The 19545-nt window shown below is 31.7% G+C and overlaps 2 protein-coding genes across 2 annotated transcripts; one reads left to right on the forward strand and one right to left on the reverse strand.

Annotated features, from left to right (window-relative positions):
* The first annotated feature begins 6996 nt into the window (after positions 1–6996).
* LOC148203502 (B3 domain-containing protein Os01g0905400-like) lies at positions 6997–10484 on the forward strand. The gene is made up of 7 exons (XM_088107941.1): positions 6997–7143; positions 7230–7402; positions 7872–8643; positions 9030–9101; positions 9279–9338; positions 9439–9554; positions 10004–10484. The coding sequence occupies exons 2-7, from the start codon at positions 7268–7270 to the stop codon at positions 10268–10270; spliced, it is 1422 nt and encodes a 473-aa protein (XP_087964067.1). The 5' UTR covers positions 6997–7143; positions 7230–7267; the 3' UTR covers positions 10271–10484.
* Positions 10485–15376: 4892 nt separating this feature from the next.
* Positions 15377–17305, reverse strand: LOC148203503 (adenine/guanine permease AZG2-like). Its single transcript, XM_088107917.1, has one exon. It carries the CDS (start codon positions 17133–17135, stop codon positions 15534–15536), a length of 1602 nt encoding a protein of 533 aa, XP_087964043.1. The 5' UTR covers positions 17136–17305; the 3' UTR covers positions 15377–15533.
* Between the last annotated feature and the right edge of the window lie 2240 nt (positions 17306–19545).

The raw sequence follows: 19545 nt of genomic DNA on the forward strand, positions 1-19545 counted from the left end.
CAGACGCGGATCGAGGGCAATGGCAACGTAACAAGTGCGTAGTTGGCTTTTCCGTTCCTTTTTCTTTTACTTTTTTGCTCTCGCCCTTTGCTTGTCGTTTTCCGTGTTTTGAAATTTTGACAATGGATTGAACAAGTATATACTTAAACGCGGAATTTTTTTATACTACTGCCCTTTTTCTTTTGGGGGTCTCTTCTGTCCAAAAACGACTGATTCTTTTCCTTCTGCTCACCATAACGGATTTCTTAATAAATATATTAATCCTGCATTTAAATTTCAATACTTTTTTCTTTTCAATTAATTTAATAGCATATTTGATAGTGGTTAATTTAAGAGAAATAATAATTTTCCAAAAAGGTTTGTTCAAAGTATTAAATGAAAATTTGTTATTTTTAATAATAAAATAAACTAACTTTTTCTTAATGAGTTGTTAGTATGCATCCATATTTAAATATTTGATTGAAGTCTTCTGATCAACCTTTGAAATTTACTATTTAGGGTCCATTTGGAAAAGGAATGAAATGAGAGAGGAAGAAATAAATAAATAGAAGTGAATTATAAGTGAGAACAAATATTGTTTTAATTGACGAAAATAAAAATAAAATAAAGGGTGGAGATAATTTTTATCCATTTGTTTAGTTGGATATAAATATTAAAAGAAATAATATATTTAATGAAAATAAATATTTTGTTTGACATTTGAAATGTTTATGTTTGAAAATATGTTTTTGTTTATCATAATTGTGTATATTATGTGACATCTCTATTTTAAATAACTATATTATTTATTTTATTTGTACCTAAAAATAAGAGATAAAAAGTCTTATCCTTTTACTCTTGTAATTATATTTATTTAAAAAAATCATATATTATTTAAATAAAGTCTAAATAATGAAAAAAAAATCATTAGTATTTTTTATGAAATATTGTACTATAATAAAAATAATTAATAAAAAAATACTTCTTAATATATTAATTTGTAAACAATATATATACAAAGAGAAAGAAGATAAGGTAATATTAATTTAAAATATCATTATTTATAATTTTGTAATATATAAAATAATAAAAATCAATGAACTATAAAGAAAATTATATATATGTTGTATTATTTTTTTTAGTACTATGTGTACTTGTTTGTATGGTATATAGATCACTTGGTAATCATCATATTTTGTTATCCTTAAAAGATGTTCAAAAATATATTTGTTCAAAAAGAATCTAAATTTGGTTCTAATGAGTTAAGATCAAATCGAGGTAAGAGTATTTATGTTTGGGAAGTCCCTATTTGGTATATTATGAGCTAAAAGGCAGTAGGGTCTAAGGAAGTTTTTACTAAGTAAGCGAATATGATGATAGTAACCTAAACTAGGATATTCACGGATCAAACTTGGGACTATCTTATACCTGCTCGTCATCGACAACGTATGTAGTGAGTATATATCTCTTATGTGAGCCAATAATGAAATATAGGAAAACACTAAAATTTGGGGATTTGAATAGTATTTTTAAGGCTCTTTTACAAATAGTGATTAGATGGGCTGCATAGTAGTATAACACACTTAGTTAAATATAACGTTTGAATGGAAAACGTTGTTTGAAAATAAATGTTATAAATCACACTTTAGTTTTTTCTTTTTTTGTTTACTCAACTTGAGTTATGTTTAGATCTCCCTTAACAACCTATTAAGAGGTTCCACTGACATTTTACAAAGATTATAAAGAATGAAAATCGCTCTTGATAAACCTGACTAGAATGAGTTTAATCATTCCTCGTATCCACACTAAACAATCTGTCTAGAATGTTTAACTCCGTTGAGTTAAACGATATATACAAGTGTTTGAATTCACTTATGAATATAACATCATAAGTGTTTGAATTCACTTATGAATATATATATATATATTACTTCATGAGATTATCATTGGATATTGAGTTGATTATCAAGATAAGCTTAATAGACTTTTCTAGTAACTTGGTAAGGCTTAGGTCTACATTGTAGAGTAGTAGAGCTTTTTCCTATAGCCCGATGTGAACTTGAGCTTGTATGATGTGACAGAGTAAATGGCTTGAAGGAAACATTCTCAAAATGTTCCTTTTCTCTCACAACATATTTTTTCTTGGATGTTATTATTTTGATTATATCTTTTTTCTTTATTGATCTACACAAATATCAAGAAATAAAGTATACAAACATTAAAGTATTTTTTCGTACATGCATTAAATGTTTTGAACGTTGATAATAGTTAAGTAGTGTAGTTTGTTCAAGACATTTTATCATTTATTATTTCATTAATAAATGCATCATTTTGTAAGACAAATGTATATTCATTAGATGATATAAACATAAGATGCTTTCTCAAAGGCTAAAGCATTCAACAGTCACGTATTAGATGATGTTTTCTCTAGAAGGCTTTGCTTGATATAATATTGTACTGAATGAAAAGGTTATTTTAAGTTTAGTGCTATATAAGAGATAGACTTTTGTTTTCATAAGAAGCTAGTTTATTTTTCTCATATAGTTTATTGAGAGATTTCAATTAGTGACACTTTCTTTTAGATGCTGTTTATGATTTTCTAATTCGTTGAATAGAAATACCACCATGTGAGGAATGTGAAAATCTTTTGCCCCAAGTCTTCGAACGAAAAGAACAACTTTGTGAAGAAGTCATTCATAACCCTAACTCTTTGCTTTTAAATTTGGAAACAATAACTTTGCTCACTTGAGGACGAATCAACAACAACCTTAACCCTTTGCTTTTAAATTTAGGAACAACAACTTTGTTATCTTTAACACGAATCAACAATTGTCCTAGCCCTTTATTTTTAACCAACTACTTCAATTTTAACATTTCCACACACATTGTCAAGTCATTTCAACTCAGCATGCCACATAATAAATAAGTATACAAGTTGTAATTGTTTTTAATGTTGTAAGCAAAAAGGATTAAACTGGACTATTTTTACAAAATATAAGACTTTGTGAACTTTTGAAAAAAAATAGAACAACTTTAAATATACCATAGAAACTAAGAAACCAAAATAGGTAGTATACCTATTTTTTATTTGTAATCTATAATACTAAACATTTATCATAAATTTTACCTTCTTTCACAAAATATAATTTTAGCCTCCTATAGAGCTAGTTGTTTAGCCTATAAATTAGTAAAGGTTAAACGCCTTTAGTTGTCCCTATTTTTGTGGGTTTTTTCCAATTCGATCGTCGTTTTATTAGAATCCAAATTTAGTCCTAAAAAATGTTAATTTGAGTCAATTGAGCCTCTATCGTTAAATTGGCTTAACAAGGTTAAGTTTTTGATGAGGTGGGAGGTTGACGTGACCAGTTTTTAAAATATGGCATTCTGAGACCTTTATATATGGCATTTCATAAATAGGGATTTTAAAACATGGCATACGCAGATGAGAATGGATTTTAAAAATAGGGTTTCTTAATGGATTTTAAAACGTGGCATATGCAGATGATAATTTAGGGATCTAGGGTTCATTGTTCTTGAAGATTAGAAAGCACTTGAAGTTTCGAAAGAGGGAAGTGCGACAGCAGAAGAAACAACAATGTCTATGGGTCATTCGTGTTCATCTTCCACTTGTAGTAAGTGTCAAAAGCAATTACGTTGTGTGAGCTTTGGTGGAGATGAAGGCTGGAACAGGAATGTGAGCTCTAGTGGAGATGGAGGGTGGAATAGGAAGGACTCATCACTGATTTGTCATTATGGAGAGAAGTCTGTGTTGAGGACTACGGAAACCAATAAGAATCGAGGCAAAAAATTCTAGGGTTGCCCTAAGTATAAGGTTGGAAGTGAAAATGTTAGATGCAACTACTTCAGATGGTGTAGTGATTGGGGATTTCACGAAAGTGTTAGTTGTGAGGTGTTGGAAGCAAATGATGAAAGGTTGTTGAAGAGGTTAGAAAAATGAAAGTGATAAGAAGATTGATGTGCAGAAAGTTGTGATAGGTCTTGAAAGGTGGATGAAATTTTTGGTTGGGGTTGTTACTGTTCTATGTGTAATGAACATCATTGTAGTTACAATGTTTAATGGAGGCATGACATCTGGATATTGGGTTACCACCCAGAGGTTGTTTCCATTAATAGGATAGATAATAGAGGAGTAAATTTCTTCATACGTTGACTTTTGAAAGCATAGAGGTATGTAGTCCTATGCATCTATGTTGAGAAACCTCATTGCTGACAATACATGAACACAAGGTATTCCACTGATGTTCCATTTCCGATAGGAGCATGAATATTCATTTATATTCACCACAAACTTGTCCCCACTTTGGGACACATGTCTGACTTCAAATAACCTTTGTGCAGACCAACTGTGAACATAAGCCAACATTAGTTATTTAGACCATCTGTGCTACAAATAAAGAAAAAAATACATATCTCATAATTCTTGGATACTTGGGAATCCACTCTTTGTTAGTAGTGCCTCCTTTTGTAGTCTATTGACTACTTTTTGACAAATTGATGACTTAAATGACCTTACCATTGACCTATTAGTGGCCCATCTCTTCATCATGTAAAGTCTGATTTCCTCCAACATTTTAATTATTTGTTTTGATCTCGTTTGAACCAAAACACTATTAAAGGCTTCTGACATGTTATTTACCAAGGTATCAGATTGTGTTGTGCTTGTGAACCTTGATTTGGATCAAAACCTTTAATGAAGATGTATGTCATACAATCAATATGTAAAATAATCAGAAAGTAAAAGATATTTAAACTAAGAGTGGCAAGCCTTGGAGAAATAGCTATCAAGTGGTGAAAAACGTCTTAGTTAACCTCTTTGATACTTCTCATCTCTTTCTCCCATTTTTTGTGGGTGGGTTGTTGTAGTTGCCCTCCACATAAGCTTCTTAAGATTCTTTCCAGGGAATTTCTTCCTAAAGTTTACATATAAATGCCTTACACAAAATCTGTGTGCAACTCCAAGAAGTAAATCTTGTACAGCTGGTAACAGACCCTGTGAATGAGTGAGCAACAAGTTAGTTGATATTGATTTGAAGTCATTTTTATAACATAAAAGACAATGAATATACTGTAATTTACCTTATGTTGATCTGATATCAATGTAAGTGAAGAACACACCTCAGGTCCACCCAGGTCTTCAATGAGTAGCTCCATAAACCATGTTCAGGTCTCCTTGTTCTCAACCTCTACGATGGCATATGCGAGTGGCAACATTTGATCGTTTGCATCTCGACCAATAGCAGTTAATAGCTCACCACGATGTTTGCCTTTCAAAAAGGCTCCATCAAGGCTAATGATTGGCTTGCATGAGACAAAGCTATCTTTGAATGCCTTTAGGCATGCGTAAAACCTCTCGAATATTGGTTTTCCATCATTTTCTTCAACTTTGACCTTGACTGTGGACACTGGGTTTCTTGCTAATAGCTCATAAGCATAATCATAAATTCTATTATATTGTATAGTGAAGGACCCTTCCACTTCGTCTGATGCATAGGCTTTCGCCTTGTAAGCCATATTCTTAGATATTGTTATGTTCCATTTCCTACTAATTTTACCCTCAACTTCATCTGCTTCTGTTCTATTACCATCACCTTCGTCAACTTGTATTCTCTCAACCTCAACTTGATCTGCTTCTGTCCTCTCACCATCACCTTCATGAACTTCCTTTTTATCACCCTCAACATCATATGCTTCTATTATCTCAGCTTGACCAACAACAACTTCTACTCTCTCACCATCAACACCTACCCCCTCATCCAATTGTTGTGTTACACCATCATCTATAGCCTGACCAAACTGTGCACCCTCACACCCTCATGCACCTCAGGTGCAACTTCGTCACCTCCTTCATCAACATTATATTCAATCATGCGAATCACATCATGTTGAGACACAATGTGCACAACATATAAATGAACTTGACCATTTAACCTAGTTAAAGTGACCATATGCATGTCACCTACATCATCACACAAGGCTTCTAGCCTATCATCTAATATAGGACCACATCCAACAGAAAATCACAAATCCTTAAATCCATCGTACCCGAGACCTTTGACTACAGTCACTACAACAAAGTAACTCCACAAGTCAGGGTCAAAATACATTGTATCACTTTCCCCTTCATACTTCAAGAAACCATTGTTGACGAACTTTTTCCCATGGTGAATAACAACCTCTATATCATCGTCCATCACAGACAACACAAGCAACAATATTCTACACCTAGAAATAACCCTAAAACGACAAAAAACACCGCTTATTAAAGTGATAATGACAGAACAAACAAACTTTAACTATGGGGGACCATAAGCACAATATGCAAACACCACATTTTCGGACAACCCCAACCCCACATTAAAAAAAAGCATTGCCAGAAAAGCACCAAATATTAAATTCATATCTATTTATAGTAGAGATACTAACCTTCCACCAAATTTCACTTCACACACATGTTGAAGGACTTTGCGATTCACGTCGAAACTCCAATCACAAAGCTCCAAAGCCCTAATTAAGCAAATATCGTCTCCACTAAGGACTTCGCGCAAGGTTGCGATAACTCTCCTCTCAGATTTTTAATCCCAAATTCAATTTCATTGAACCCTAAATCTCATTTCAGAAATCCTTATTATTAAAATCTAAAATGTTGGCAAATTTCACGTATAAAAGGTCTGAGAATGCCACGTTTTAAAAACTGGCCATATCAACTTCTCATCTTATAAAAAACTTAATTCTCTTAAACTAATTTAACAGTAGAGATCCAATTAATTTAAATTAACATATTTTAAGACTAAATTGAAAATTCTAATAAAACGAAGATGAAATTAAAAAAAGTAAAAAAATTAACTATATTTTAAGATTAAATTAAAAATTCTAATAAAACGAAGATGAAATTAAAAAAAAGTAAAGGGATTTAACGATATGTAGACAGACAAAAGAAACTAACTAATGGGTTAAAATTTTTATTCTGATTCACTGTTTTTTCGATGACGGACGGATTTGTCGGGTCTAACAGGTTTTGACAGCAGAGAATTTGGCCTCGAAAGTGGAAGCTCCTGATCTCTCACATCACGTGTTCGAAGAAGGTCACGTCAACTGCTGACTGGATTGCTGTGCATGCGCTCTATCACCTCCTCTTTCCTTCTAGTACTGTCCAAGAATCGCTTGTGCTTAGTTCCCTCTAGGAAAAAAAAAAGTGCTAACTTTGGTTTCTGTTTCTGTGCATTGTTAAGGAGAGAAATTTGAACAGTTGATTGAGAAGAGAGGAAAAATGGGTGGCGAGGAACAGGGAGTTTCTGTTTGTGCTGCCTGCACCCACAACTGTCTATTGTTCCACCAAACCAAACAAACCTCACCAACCTCTTTCTTCAAGTTCCTCACTAGACAAGATTATTTAACAACTTTGGTTCGTATTTTACTTTCCTTTTTCAAACATCAACACCATGTCTTACATATATAACTTGATAAACTGTTGGCAGTGATATAATATTATACTGTTTATACCAACTCTTCAAAATGTCCCAAAAATCTGACCCGCAGCATTCTCACTATTAGCCATGGAAATAAGTTTAGACAAAAAGATTAACCCCTTTTTGACCAAATGAGATTTTGGTTTGAACTCTTCCCCATGTATACCCGATATCGATTTCTGCTTTTGTAACAATGTACAAGTGATTTTCTTCTTTCATGGCGCTTAGTACATTATACAGCCATTCATATTATTTTGTTACCTGAAGCAGATATCTCAACACAGCCTGCATTTTGCTTTGGTCAATCCAATTATTTTCATACTACTCTTTTTTGGTGTATTTATCTTTATATTGACCATGGGTTCTGATCTTGTATATTATTGCTCAAAATCTATTAAACTGCAGTGTATTCCTCCTGCTTTTAGTGGTATTGTGGCCAGCATGGTTAATAAGAAAATCAATCTCAATGATTCAACTGGGCAGCAGTGGAAGGTTAAAGTATCAGAAGTTAATGGTTCATTTGTTTTTGGGGAGGGATGGAGTCGTTTTTCATCAGGTCATGGGCTTAAAGTTGGCTATCTTTTGGTACTCAATTACATTAAGGATTTGCACTTTGATGTCAAGATCTATGATACTTCTGCCTGTGAAAAGCTTGGTCTTCCTGAAAAAAGAAATCAGAAGAAAAGAAGTAGGGGCAAAATTGGCTCACCAGTTAGAGATGGTATCTTGGTCAGACAAGAACTCGATGCGCCAAGGCAGTGCAGCGAGGTTGACTTAGTAGTACCACAAAAGGCTAAAGAGAGTGGCCAACATGTGCTCGTACTAGATCACAGTGAAGAAGACCCATGTCATTCAAAAAGCCTAGAATTTGACCAGAGCCATGAGGATGATGGGACCATGAAAAGTCAGAACGGAGATTTAATAGTTTCTAATGTTGATTATGAATCCAATATCGTTGAAAAGGATGCAATGATATGCAGTAAGGATACTATGCTTGAAGGGGTGTTGAGTACTGAAGTTGCCTTGGATATATCTGAACTTCGAATATATGGAAGAAGTGCTTCTCTAGAGGCAGACACATATACATATGACAAGACTTTTAATTCGAAAATTGAAGAGAACAAAGCCATCTTGTCCAACAGGGAAGCTCAAGAGTGCCAATTTTCCAAGGCCTTAGGTACTACAGTTAATAGAGTACCTTCATTTTCATTTCTAGAGACTTAAAGCGGGTATAGGATCAAATAAATATCATCCTATTAAAGCTGATTTGTCTTACACACTTGTAGTGCTTCACGCTTTTAATTATTCTCTTGTAATGCATGCCATGATTTCCTAGATTCTTGTACTTTGCATTGCATTATTTTCAGAGAACTGATCATTCTGCAATATCTATGAAGGAACATACTTTACATATTGGTGATTTTCACGATACCAAACAGAAGTTCAATGGGATCTCAAATTCATTGATGCTCATATTCATAATGGGGCATCTTAGTTTATAAATATTCTCTCAAACAAGCCCTTTAATTTACCAAGATTATTAATCAGTTATTATGATTACAGGTGAAATGAAGAAATTGCCTGTGGACATGACTCCCAACTTGGACAGCTCCATGGATGAATTTCATTTAACAGGTGTTTTCTTTTCTGTTACCGCTGTTGAAATTTTTTATCACTTCAAATCTCGTTATACATGCGTTCATGTACTTGTCTGCATTGTTGTACATGGACAAGTTCTCAGTTTATATGTATTTCCTCCTACGAATCCCCTTCTTTATTTGCCTGAATCAATCGATTCTATTATGATTACAGGTGAAGTGTCTAAAAAGTTGAAGAAAGAGTTTGTAACTCTCAATGAAATGGAAGCAACAGGTGTTGAATCCCCCTAAATCACTTTTTGTGAATCTACTTCTCTGTACTTACTTGCAGTACCAGATTCTGACTCATGGATAATTTTTCTGTGTTATTGTAGGATTGCCCAAGGAAATCAACGGACTGTTGAACTCTGACATATTTAATGAAGATAATGCGAGTCACTTTAAACCTACACAGCTCTCCTGTGTGGTTCCTCATGATAACGTTTTCCTTGTACAGTATTAACAGTCCCTGATCGACCTTGTCTCCATTTATTTTCTTAATAGTTTATCTTGTAAATTGATTTTTCGTCACAAACTGGGATTATGTTTATTTAGGACACAACTTAACTATAGTTGCTTGAATCAAAATTAATGTTTCATCTTGATACCCTATGCTATCCTTTAATGCCAACTTTTGCTGTCTGGACTAATGAGATGAAATACCAATTTTGATTGGAGATCAACACTGAAAGCCTGTTATACTAAATCTATTATGTTCTATCAGTATGGTTACATTTCGTTAATTACATGATAGCTACACTACACACTTGGCAAGAGCCATTCCATTTTGTATTTTGAATGCCAAATTGACTATTTTCATTTAGCTTCACGCTGTTCTTTTATGTTTGCTTGTTCATTCTTTCATCTTTGTTTGAGCACTTGTACTTATCATTGCTGCAGGAATTGCCCTCATGCCTGCCTTTGATTCGCAAGGTAAAGGTAGATCAGCAAAGGAAGATGTTAGTATTTCTTCGGGATCCACTGAGGAGATTGTGGCCGGTGTATTATCATGAAAAACCACATTTGAAATTACTGGCACATGGATGGTTAGATTTTAGCAGAGCTAATAACATTCAGCCAAAAGATGAGTGTATTTTTGAGGCTGAGGTTGATCCTGAGTGCAAGTCTAAACGTATCTTATCTGTTCAGATAGTCCACAACAAGTGATGTTTGTTGGTATATTATTACAGAGAAGCATATGCAGTGTTTGTGTCTGTTTTCTTTTGGGTACATGCTATAGACTCCTGTACCACAATGGTTTCTTTTCAATGAAGGACTTGTCATCTATTTTGTTAAGTTTTGTTTTTTATGTAATGGAATCAATCAGTAACGTTTCTGGTTTCTGATCCAACTGGTATCAGTTACTCTAAAACCATGGATACTGCCAATGTTTGTTTGCTTAAGTCATTTTCAATTTTTCTTGAAACAGCTAGTCTCCAGTCGTTTCAATCTGTCTCCTGATCTATTCGACTTATAATTAACGTTCAAGATTCCACATGGATTACTAGGAATTTGTAAACGTAAATTTTGTATTACAAGCGCATTTTTGTAGAATTAAATTAGATTAAACTTCATTTTCTTTATATTTTAAATAATTTTTAAATTCTAGAAAAGCAGCATCTCTTTTTTTGGTTTTTGTCAATACAATGTTTTCCAAATTTCAATTTTTTATGCCGAATATTTAAAATGAACAATAGAAGTTGTCCGGATGACTTTTAATAGTTTTATATTGTTTAAGAGATATTAAATATTCATTTCACTGTCCGATACATCTTTTAAAGACGTAGATTTAGTCTTTTAAAAATAAAATAAATTAAAAATTTGGAGGAATTAAAACTAACCTAAATTTTTTTATAAGTCAAAACATAAATTTATTCTATGTATAAGTGGTTTTGAATAATAAAAAATCAGAAGAGAATAGGATAAAAGTTAAATTTACGTGTTTTTTAGAACTCAAAAAATGATTAAGTATTTTTTTATTAATTATGTCGCTTTATGTAATGAACATTAAACATATATATTACATTTTTCAGAATAATAAATGCATTTATTTTTATTTAATTAAATGCATTTCCAGAATTGTGTAGAGAATTTTTGGGGGTGTGAATTACTGCTGTGAGATTTCTCATCTTCAATATGACCTACTATTCTTTGTTTTCATGATCAACCCTTTGAGCATGAGTTGGATGTTGAAGAAGCATATGTGAGAATCAAATCAATGATGAAGTTGGAGATTTATGATCATTTGGTTCTTACTCGAGCTTATTGTTAATGTCCAGTGTTCCTAGAATTAGGATCCTAATTGATTGGATTTCTCCCAGAATAGCAGAGTGGAATATGTTCTAGGAATTCATAAAGGAGTTGTAAAATTATTCACAAAAAGTAAGCTTACCTTTCTTCAATGCATTTAATAACATATAGGCAAACTTTTTCAATCATCTCCATATTTTTCATCCATCGATAAATATAAAAGGTTTATTTTGATATTTTTAATTGGATAATTCAAAAGTTAAGAATGACTTTTAGAGTGTATAATTAAAAACTAAAATAAACTTCAAAATTACATAATCTGGGAAATATTTTTTTCTTAAAGAAAAATTTTGGATTTTATATCTAGAAAAAATAAAACTTCTAAAATTATATAATCCAAAAATAAAAAATGACTTTAGAATGTATAATCTAGAAATTATTTTTCTTATCTCTAATTTTCAAAGTTATTTTTAATTCTAGATTGTACGATCTTAACTTTATTTTTTAATTCGAAAGTTAATTTCAACTTTTACAAAATTCAAAAGTTACTTTTAACTTCTAAATTTTGTCATCTAAAATGTATTTTTTTAAATGACTTTAGAACGAATTTTTATATTTACGAAGTTAGAGGAAGAAGATTTGGAAGTGTAAAAAGAATTTGACTAACATTAAGTTCTGGTCACAATGTTCGGCTAAGTTCATTACAAAGCCTTTGGGCCTACGTCTTATTCCACTTTCATTTCACCTTTTGGTAATTATTTTCTACACCCTGTTATATTTTTCCTGGCCCCATCATTTTAATTAGTTCCAATTGTATCCTTTTTATTTGAAATCTGTCTCAACAAGGAGAAACGTGAAGAACAAAGATTGGTGTTACGTTGGTAAAAAATGTTCTTGGTGTGTTTTGACATTGTTGAGTTGGTGAAGGAGGATTTTGGTCATTTGAAGAAGGAGATACATTGTTGAAAGTATAGCAAGGAGATATGTTTTTCTTAACAGAGATTTGTAAGAAGAGATTTATATGGAGAAACCTCTAGGATTTGTTGTCTAGGGATGTCTTCTGGATTGATATGTCATCTTCGCAAATCATTATATGGCTTAAAAGTCTCCTAGAGCTTGGTTTTGAAAATTTAGCAACATTTTTCAACAATTTGGTATAACACAATGTGATGGATGTTTCTACTTGATAGTATATGTTGATGACATTGTTCTTACAACCAATGCAACCATGTCCTAGATGAAATAACATCTTTGTCACCATTCTCAAATCAAAGATATTGGCAAATTTAGATATTTCTTGGGTATTGAGGTGACACAATCCAACAATGGTATTATTATATCTCAAAGGAAGTATACATTGGATATTTTGGAAGAAACTGGTTGATGAATTCAAAATTTGTTGACAAACCCATGGGTCATAATACCAAACTCATACCAAATCAGGGGAAGCCTATGTCTGAAAAATTGAAGATTAGTTGAAAAATTGAATTATCTTATAGTTACTCTTCCTAACATTTCCTTTATAGTTAGTGTAGTAAGCTAATTTCTTAATTCCACATGTGAAAATCATTGAAATGTAGTCATCCATATATTAAAGTACATTAAAGGGTCTCTTGGAAAAATGTTTTTATATGATTTCAATAATCATACAAGAGTTGTTTGTTATTTTGATGCTGATTGGTCAGGGTCTCCTTCTGATAGATGATCCACTTTTTGATATTGTGTCTTCATTGGTGGTAACATGATTTCTTGGAAAAGCAAGAAACAATATTGTGACAAGATCTAGTGCAGAAGTAGAATATAGAATTATGACCTTAGCCACTTGTGAACTTGTTTGGCTTAAGCAATTGTTTAGAGAGCTACAATTTAGAAATGCCACTTAAATAACACTTATATGCGACAATCAAATTGCTCTTCATATTAGCTATAATATTGTATTTGATGAGAGGACCAAATACATTGAGATTGATTGTCATTTCATTTAAGAAAAGATTGTATCTAGAGATATCAAGACTAAGTTCGTTAATTCAAGTGATCAGTTAACAAATATTTTTACTAAGTCTTTACGAAATCGAGAATTATATTTGTAACAAGCTTGCTACATACAATTTATATGGACCACCTTAAGGGGAGTGTTAGATATCTTAAGTTATTAGACATATTATATTTATCCTTTATCTTTAGTTACTTGTCTTCTGTTACTTTGTTATTATTCTTTAGTTTGTATTTTGGGCTTAACCTATATTTTCTTCGTATTATAATAAAGTATTTGTATGTATTTTTACATAAAAAAGATTAATTTCACTATATTTAATAAAAAAAATAACTTTATTCAAATAAATATAAATTACGATTAAGATAAAATTCTAGCATATATCATTCTAAGCTACAATTCCCTATAAAAGTCATAGTTTAAAGTATGATTGTCTCACATTAAATAATCGTATATGTTATGATTTTATCTTAACCATATTGCTTTGTTAATATTTAAAAAATGTTATTGTATCAGCATGCTACATTTTCATTGGAAGTGTAATTTATGTTGTTTTAATTCATATATTTGCATTAGTATTGTATAATTATCTAGTAATAAATGTTTTTTCTTGTATTTGAAAAGTTATTAAATTTTGTATATGAGAGAAATGATAACTATTTAAATGATAATATAAATTAGTTATAATATAATGTAAGTATTGAGTTGGGCACTAAAATTTAACATTTAAATTGATTGTACACTAATCTATTTGTATAATAAATGGGTCAAACTTGTAAATAAAAAATTATTTTTCAATATCAGTTCCTCACCTAAAAGAAAAGGTTATTATAAGGTATAAAGTGTTTCTCGTAATCAATATTTATTTATTTATGTAAAACATTTAATATTAGTAATTATTTATTTACGTAAAATACTTATTGAATATTTTAAATGATTATTTTAATTATTATTAAGTTCATATTTAATTTATAGTGTTTCGTTAAGTCTACGCATTGAAATAAATTCTAAAAACATTTTAAAATTATGTATAAATTATATACAAACAGTATCCATGTAAATAATTTAATTATATATTAATGTTATAGTTTATTAATGTAAATTAAAAGTTATTGTACAGTTAATTTTTTTTATTAACGATGGTATAAGGTTCTAAAATATTTTGTCTTCTTATTATATATATATATATATATATATATATATATATATATATATATATATATATATTTCATTGCAAAAATGAAAAGAATAAAGTTGCAAATATTGCTTACTTTTTAACTATAATTGTTAAAGCTTTCTCTACTTCCTATATTTCATAAAAAAAATACTCATTTCAAATATTTATTATTTGTCATTTTATTTTAAGAAATATAAACAGTATAGAAAGCTCTGATAAATTTCAATAATGTATGTTTTAGAAGAATTTACGCTCGTTAATTAATTGAATCTTGTTACAGTTTGACCGAAAAAGATCACATATGTTTTTTAAGGTAAATTGTATATATCTTATTCTATCTAAGTTTATTTGAAGAAATTAAAACCACAAAATCTATTGATTAATGTATATGAAGAATTTAAAATCTCTCCCAAAATTTACTAAGAGGAAGGGTGGTTCACTTATTCACTACTGTCATATAACGCAGAGAACGAGCAAAAAGAAAAAAAAAACCCTCCAACAAAAATCTATGGTTTTACATTACTTAAATCTAAAAAAAAAAAAACTTATTAGGTCGAAATCTACCTTAAAATATATAAAAAGTAGGAAAATGTTATTTGGACAACAAAAGTTTGACACAATTTTGACAACGGCGACGTGGCAGCTGTGCATTGGCTCAGTGAATTGAAAACAAACCAGAAAAAACCCAAAATACCCCTCACCCCGGTTCACTGAGCCAATGCACAGCTGCCACGTCGCCGTTGTCAAAATTGTGTCAAACTTTTGTTGTCCAAATAACATTTTCCTAAAAAGTATGTGTATGAAAAATAGAGAGAGAGAAACGGGGAATAGAATATACTGATCAAGGCAGATATGAACCGAGAAATTTTACTCTTGAACTTAAATAAATACAAAACAGAGCATAAGTTGAGGCTACTTGTGCGCTAAAATATACGTAGCATGACACTGAATATCTAATATCTATGTTATCCAAAGTCTATAATAAACAAGAAGGTGTAATAATAAGCATGTCATACTATTTCCACTGCTGCAGTAGCAGAAACTTGGTTTTGTTCCTTGGCCACCATTCTCCTCATCTTCCTCAACCAATGTACAATGCTTGCAGCATAATCATAGAGGCTGAGAGCAATGTAGAGTCCAATCCCAGCAATGATCCCATTTGCTATGGAATATGTGAGAGGCATGAGGAGCATTGTGGCAAAAGCAGGCACTGCATCCTTGGTGTTGTTCCAATCTATGTCCTTCACCACCTTCATCATCATCACTCCAACCATCACAAGTGAAGGTCCTATAGCCCAAGGAGGAACACTAGACAAGAGAGGAGTAAAAAACAGTGACAAGAAGAAGAAGAACCCAACCAAAACTGCTGTTAGTCCAGTTCGACCCCCTTCTCTCAAACCAGCCGATGATTCCACAAATGTTGCTGTGCTCGACACACCCAATGCAGAACCCACGATCGTGCTTCCTGCATCAACCATGTAAGCCACGTACTCACCTTCAAAATGCCCCTTTTCATCCAAAAACCCACCAATCTCTGCCATCGTGTACATAGTCCCAGTGATCGCAAGCACATCAACGTAGAACAAAGTAGCCAAAGCCACCCAAACTCCCTTTTCGTTAAAATCACTAAACCTTATCATTCCAGCAGTGGATTCGATCTTGTGAAAACCAACCACTTGCTTGAAATACTCATAACTTTCATCACCAACTGGGGTGTCAGGAAAATAAGTAACTTCTGTGTGCCTAAACCAAGACACAAGAGTCACAAAAACAATGCCATAGATCATGCTTCCCTTGATATTCTTCATCAGTCCATAGCTCGTAATCAGGAGGCCAACCATGCCCAGCCAGAACTTTGGGCTTTGCAGTTTCCCACCCAAGCAAGCCCCGGTTTCTGGGTCTACGATCTTGCAGGCCGTGATGGTAACCAGGTTGGAAGGGTCGGGCCCAATAAGCCCAACGCCAAGGCTTGACTGCAGGCCCGTAAAGGCGATGAAAAGCCCAATCCCGGCTGCACAGCCGAGCCTCACTGAATGAGGGATGAGCTTGGCAAGCTTCCCCCTCAACCCAACGGCAGATATAAACAGAAAAGCACAACCCTCGACCAAAACCACAGCCAATGCAGTTTGATACGACATTGACCCGGTTCCATGAAAACCAACCAAATTAAAAGTCAAGTAAGCATTGGGCCCCATGGCCGGAGCCAGGCCCAAAGGAAGGTTAGCCAACAGGCCCATGGCAACAGAACCAACAAGAGCAGAAACGGCAGTGGCCACAACCAAGTCACTCTTGGTCTTGGCAAGACAACTCTCGTACCCAACGTTGGGCTTCACCCTGCAGTCCGGGCCCGCCGGAGAGGAGCAGTCGGCGACGGAGCATGTTCCGCCGGAGGCACCGATGATGGTGGCGTTGACGGTGATGATGTAAGCCATGGTGAGAAAAGTTGCGATGGCAGCACGAAGCTCCCTCGTGAAGCAACTTTTCCTCTGTTCCAACTTGAAGTAGGAGCCCATAAAGGTCTTGGAAACGGCCTCGTTTAGGGCTTTCTCCATCTGGGAGAAGGAGTTTGTGAAGGCTCTGAGTTTTGAAGTTTGAGAGAGATCTCTTCCCATGTTTAGAGTGATGTTAACGTGGAAATAAGCAAATGAAATGAAGAAGAAGAAGAAGAAGAAGAAAGTGTGAAACTTTGTTTGGTGGTTGGTTTCATCATGGCTACTTCTTTATATGGTTTGTTCTTTTGGTTTAAAATATCTGTGCACCATGCCAACTTGTTTTCTTTTATGAATTAAGAATAACGTTTAAGGGAGATAAATAAATTATATTTGGAGTTTTCTTTTCTTTCTCATTAATTTTATACGACATACAGAAACGTCTACCTTACATGCACGCACGCATCTCATTCATTTTGCTTTAAAACCGCTTAAGAGAGTAAACATACACATTATATTCATTTAATTCCTCATTACTCTTTTTTCTTTTTCTATTTATTTTACAAATGCAATAATTTATTTTTTATAACTTTTTTCCTTTTACAATATATAAAGTGTCAAACCATCACTATTCTAATGTTTCTGGGAAATCTGCACCCTCTTCTTTTATTATGCTAACTCTTTTATTAATTTTAATTTTTTCTTTGTATTTAAATCAAATGTATATTATTATGTTATATATTTAATTTGCAGAGAAGAAAAAGAATAAAAGTTATACATTTATTAATAAAACAAAACGAACGTGATTTGTCTCCTAAAATGCCATATATTCTTATTTTTAGTAGAGTGGTAGAATTATTTTTATTATTTTTCCTTTTCTTTCATTTTTATAATAGTAATATAATAATACACGGGATTAATTAATGTATATTGATGTGATAATTTGTTATTAATATTTAGTTTAATTATATAATAATTTTGAGTATTTTTATTTGTCTATTGATTTTTCTCATTCAGTCTTACTAAGGGTGGATGACGTAATTGTTATTTTCTTTCTCCAAATTTTCTTATTAAAGGTTTTAAATCATTATATTTTTTAATTAAATCAGTGTCATCAAGTAGGGAGATATTATAGTTTGATTTTACAAAACAAAACATCATGAAGTGGAACAACAAAATATAAAAGTTTTTGAATCTTAATTATTTTTATAAAAAAATAGCATCCTTTATTTTATAAATTAAGTACTAAAATAAAAACCAAATCAACCACGTAAATACATATGAAAATAATATTTGATAAATTAAGATTTCATAACTTCATTTTTTCTATTATTTAAATGTTCAAGACTAATAGATCAAACAATCCTTTTAATAAAAATATAGAATCAATTGAAAAGCATTTAAATTTATTAAAAATTTAAACTTACTTAATCTCAAAACATTTTTTTTCTCAAGATTGACCGTCTCACCAATACATGAGAATATTAATTAAATAAACATAAAAATTATTTAGAAAAGAAATTACATCATAAATATGAAGCCAATATTCATTTTAAAGTGGTAAAAAATATTTAGTAAATAGATTAACTAAATTTAAGGCTCTCTCGGTAATTAATAATTTGTCTTTTTTAACGTGAAGTGGGTGGTAACTACAATGGAATCTTTATTTTCAAATTGTATTCTTACAATTCACAATATGTCAACGTAAAGTTGAATAAATACTTGAATTAATTAGAATTATCTCTTATAAATAAGTAATGTGGAAAAATACTTCAGATATGGCATGAGAAAAAAAAAACTATGGATTTTGACTCTAGATGATGAAGTAATGATAGAGATAGAGTAGGTGGTTTAAGTTGAAAACTTTATAATATAAAATAGTGTGCACTTTAAAATCACGAAGTTCGACGAAATTAGAAAAAGGAAATATAATAGGGTACTCTGATTCTGGTTTGATTTTGTTTGCAATTATTAAGATGCAAGACAAGAAGATACATTTCAAAATCCAAAATTAAAATGTTTCAGAAATTAGTACTATTTTGGCAACACTCATGTGGGAGAATCTCATCAACCTCAAATATATCTAACGTCTGTCTCTCTATGAAATTGTTAGAATCAATCTAACATTATATAAAAGACACGTCAAAATCATCAAGCCTAACCAATTGCATAACAAAAATACAACATATATTTAGAAGGTTTAGAAAAATAAAAACATAAAATACAGTATATTTAAACAATTTTTTTTAAAGTATTTAATAAAACAATTTTTTTTAAAGTATTTAATAAAACAATTTTTTTTAAAGTATTTAATAAAACAATTTTTTTAAAGTATTTAATAAAACAATTTTTTTAATACAACTATGTCTATAATTTGAAAGAGTATGGGTGTGGTCTGGGTGATGAAATTTTAATTATTTTATTCTATTTCCATTTCTTGCATGATACAATGCGATTCATACCTTATCATGGTCACGTGACAAGATACTACGCGCCTGCTTCAAAATTTAAAATAAGAGCATTAAACATAAAGTAATTCCTTTTAATAATTTTATTATTCAAGTTTTACAGTCTCTTTAAAGTTAAAATCTGA

The sequence above is a fragment of the Vigna umbellata genome, chromosome 2 (assembly GCF_029865625.1).
Source record: "Vigna umbellata cultivar VRB3 chromosome 2, Vumbellata_1.0, whole genome shotgun sequence".
Taxonomy (NCBI): Eukaryota; Viridiplantae; Streptophyta; class Magnoliopsida; order Fabales; family Fabaceae; genus Vigna; species Vigna umbellata.

Coding starts and splice junctions, on each gene's coding strand:
- LOC148203503 (XM_088107917.1), bottom strand. CDS start 17,135: ATGGGAAGAGATCTCTCTCAAACTTCAAAACTCAGAGCCTTCACAAAC.
- LOC148203502 (XM_088107941.1), top strand. CDS start 7,268: ATGGGTGGCGAGGAACAGGGAGTTTCTGTTTGTGCTGCCTGCACCCAC. Junction 9,339..9,438: donor CAATGAAATGGAAGCAACAG/GTGTTGAATCCC, acceptor GTGTTATTGTAG/GATTGCCCAAGGAAATCAAC. Junction 9,555..10,003: donor CTCATGATAACGTTTTCCTT/GTACAGTATTAA, acceptor TCATTGCTGCAG/GAATTGCCCTCATGCCTGCC.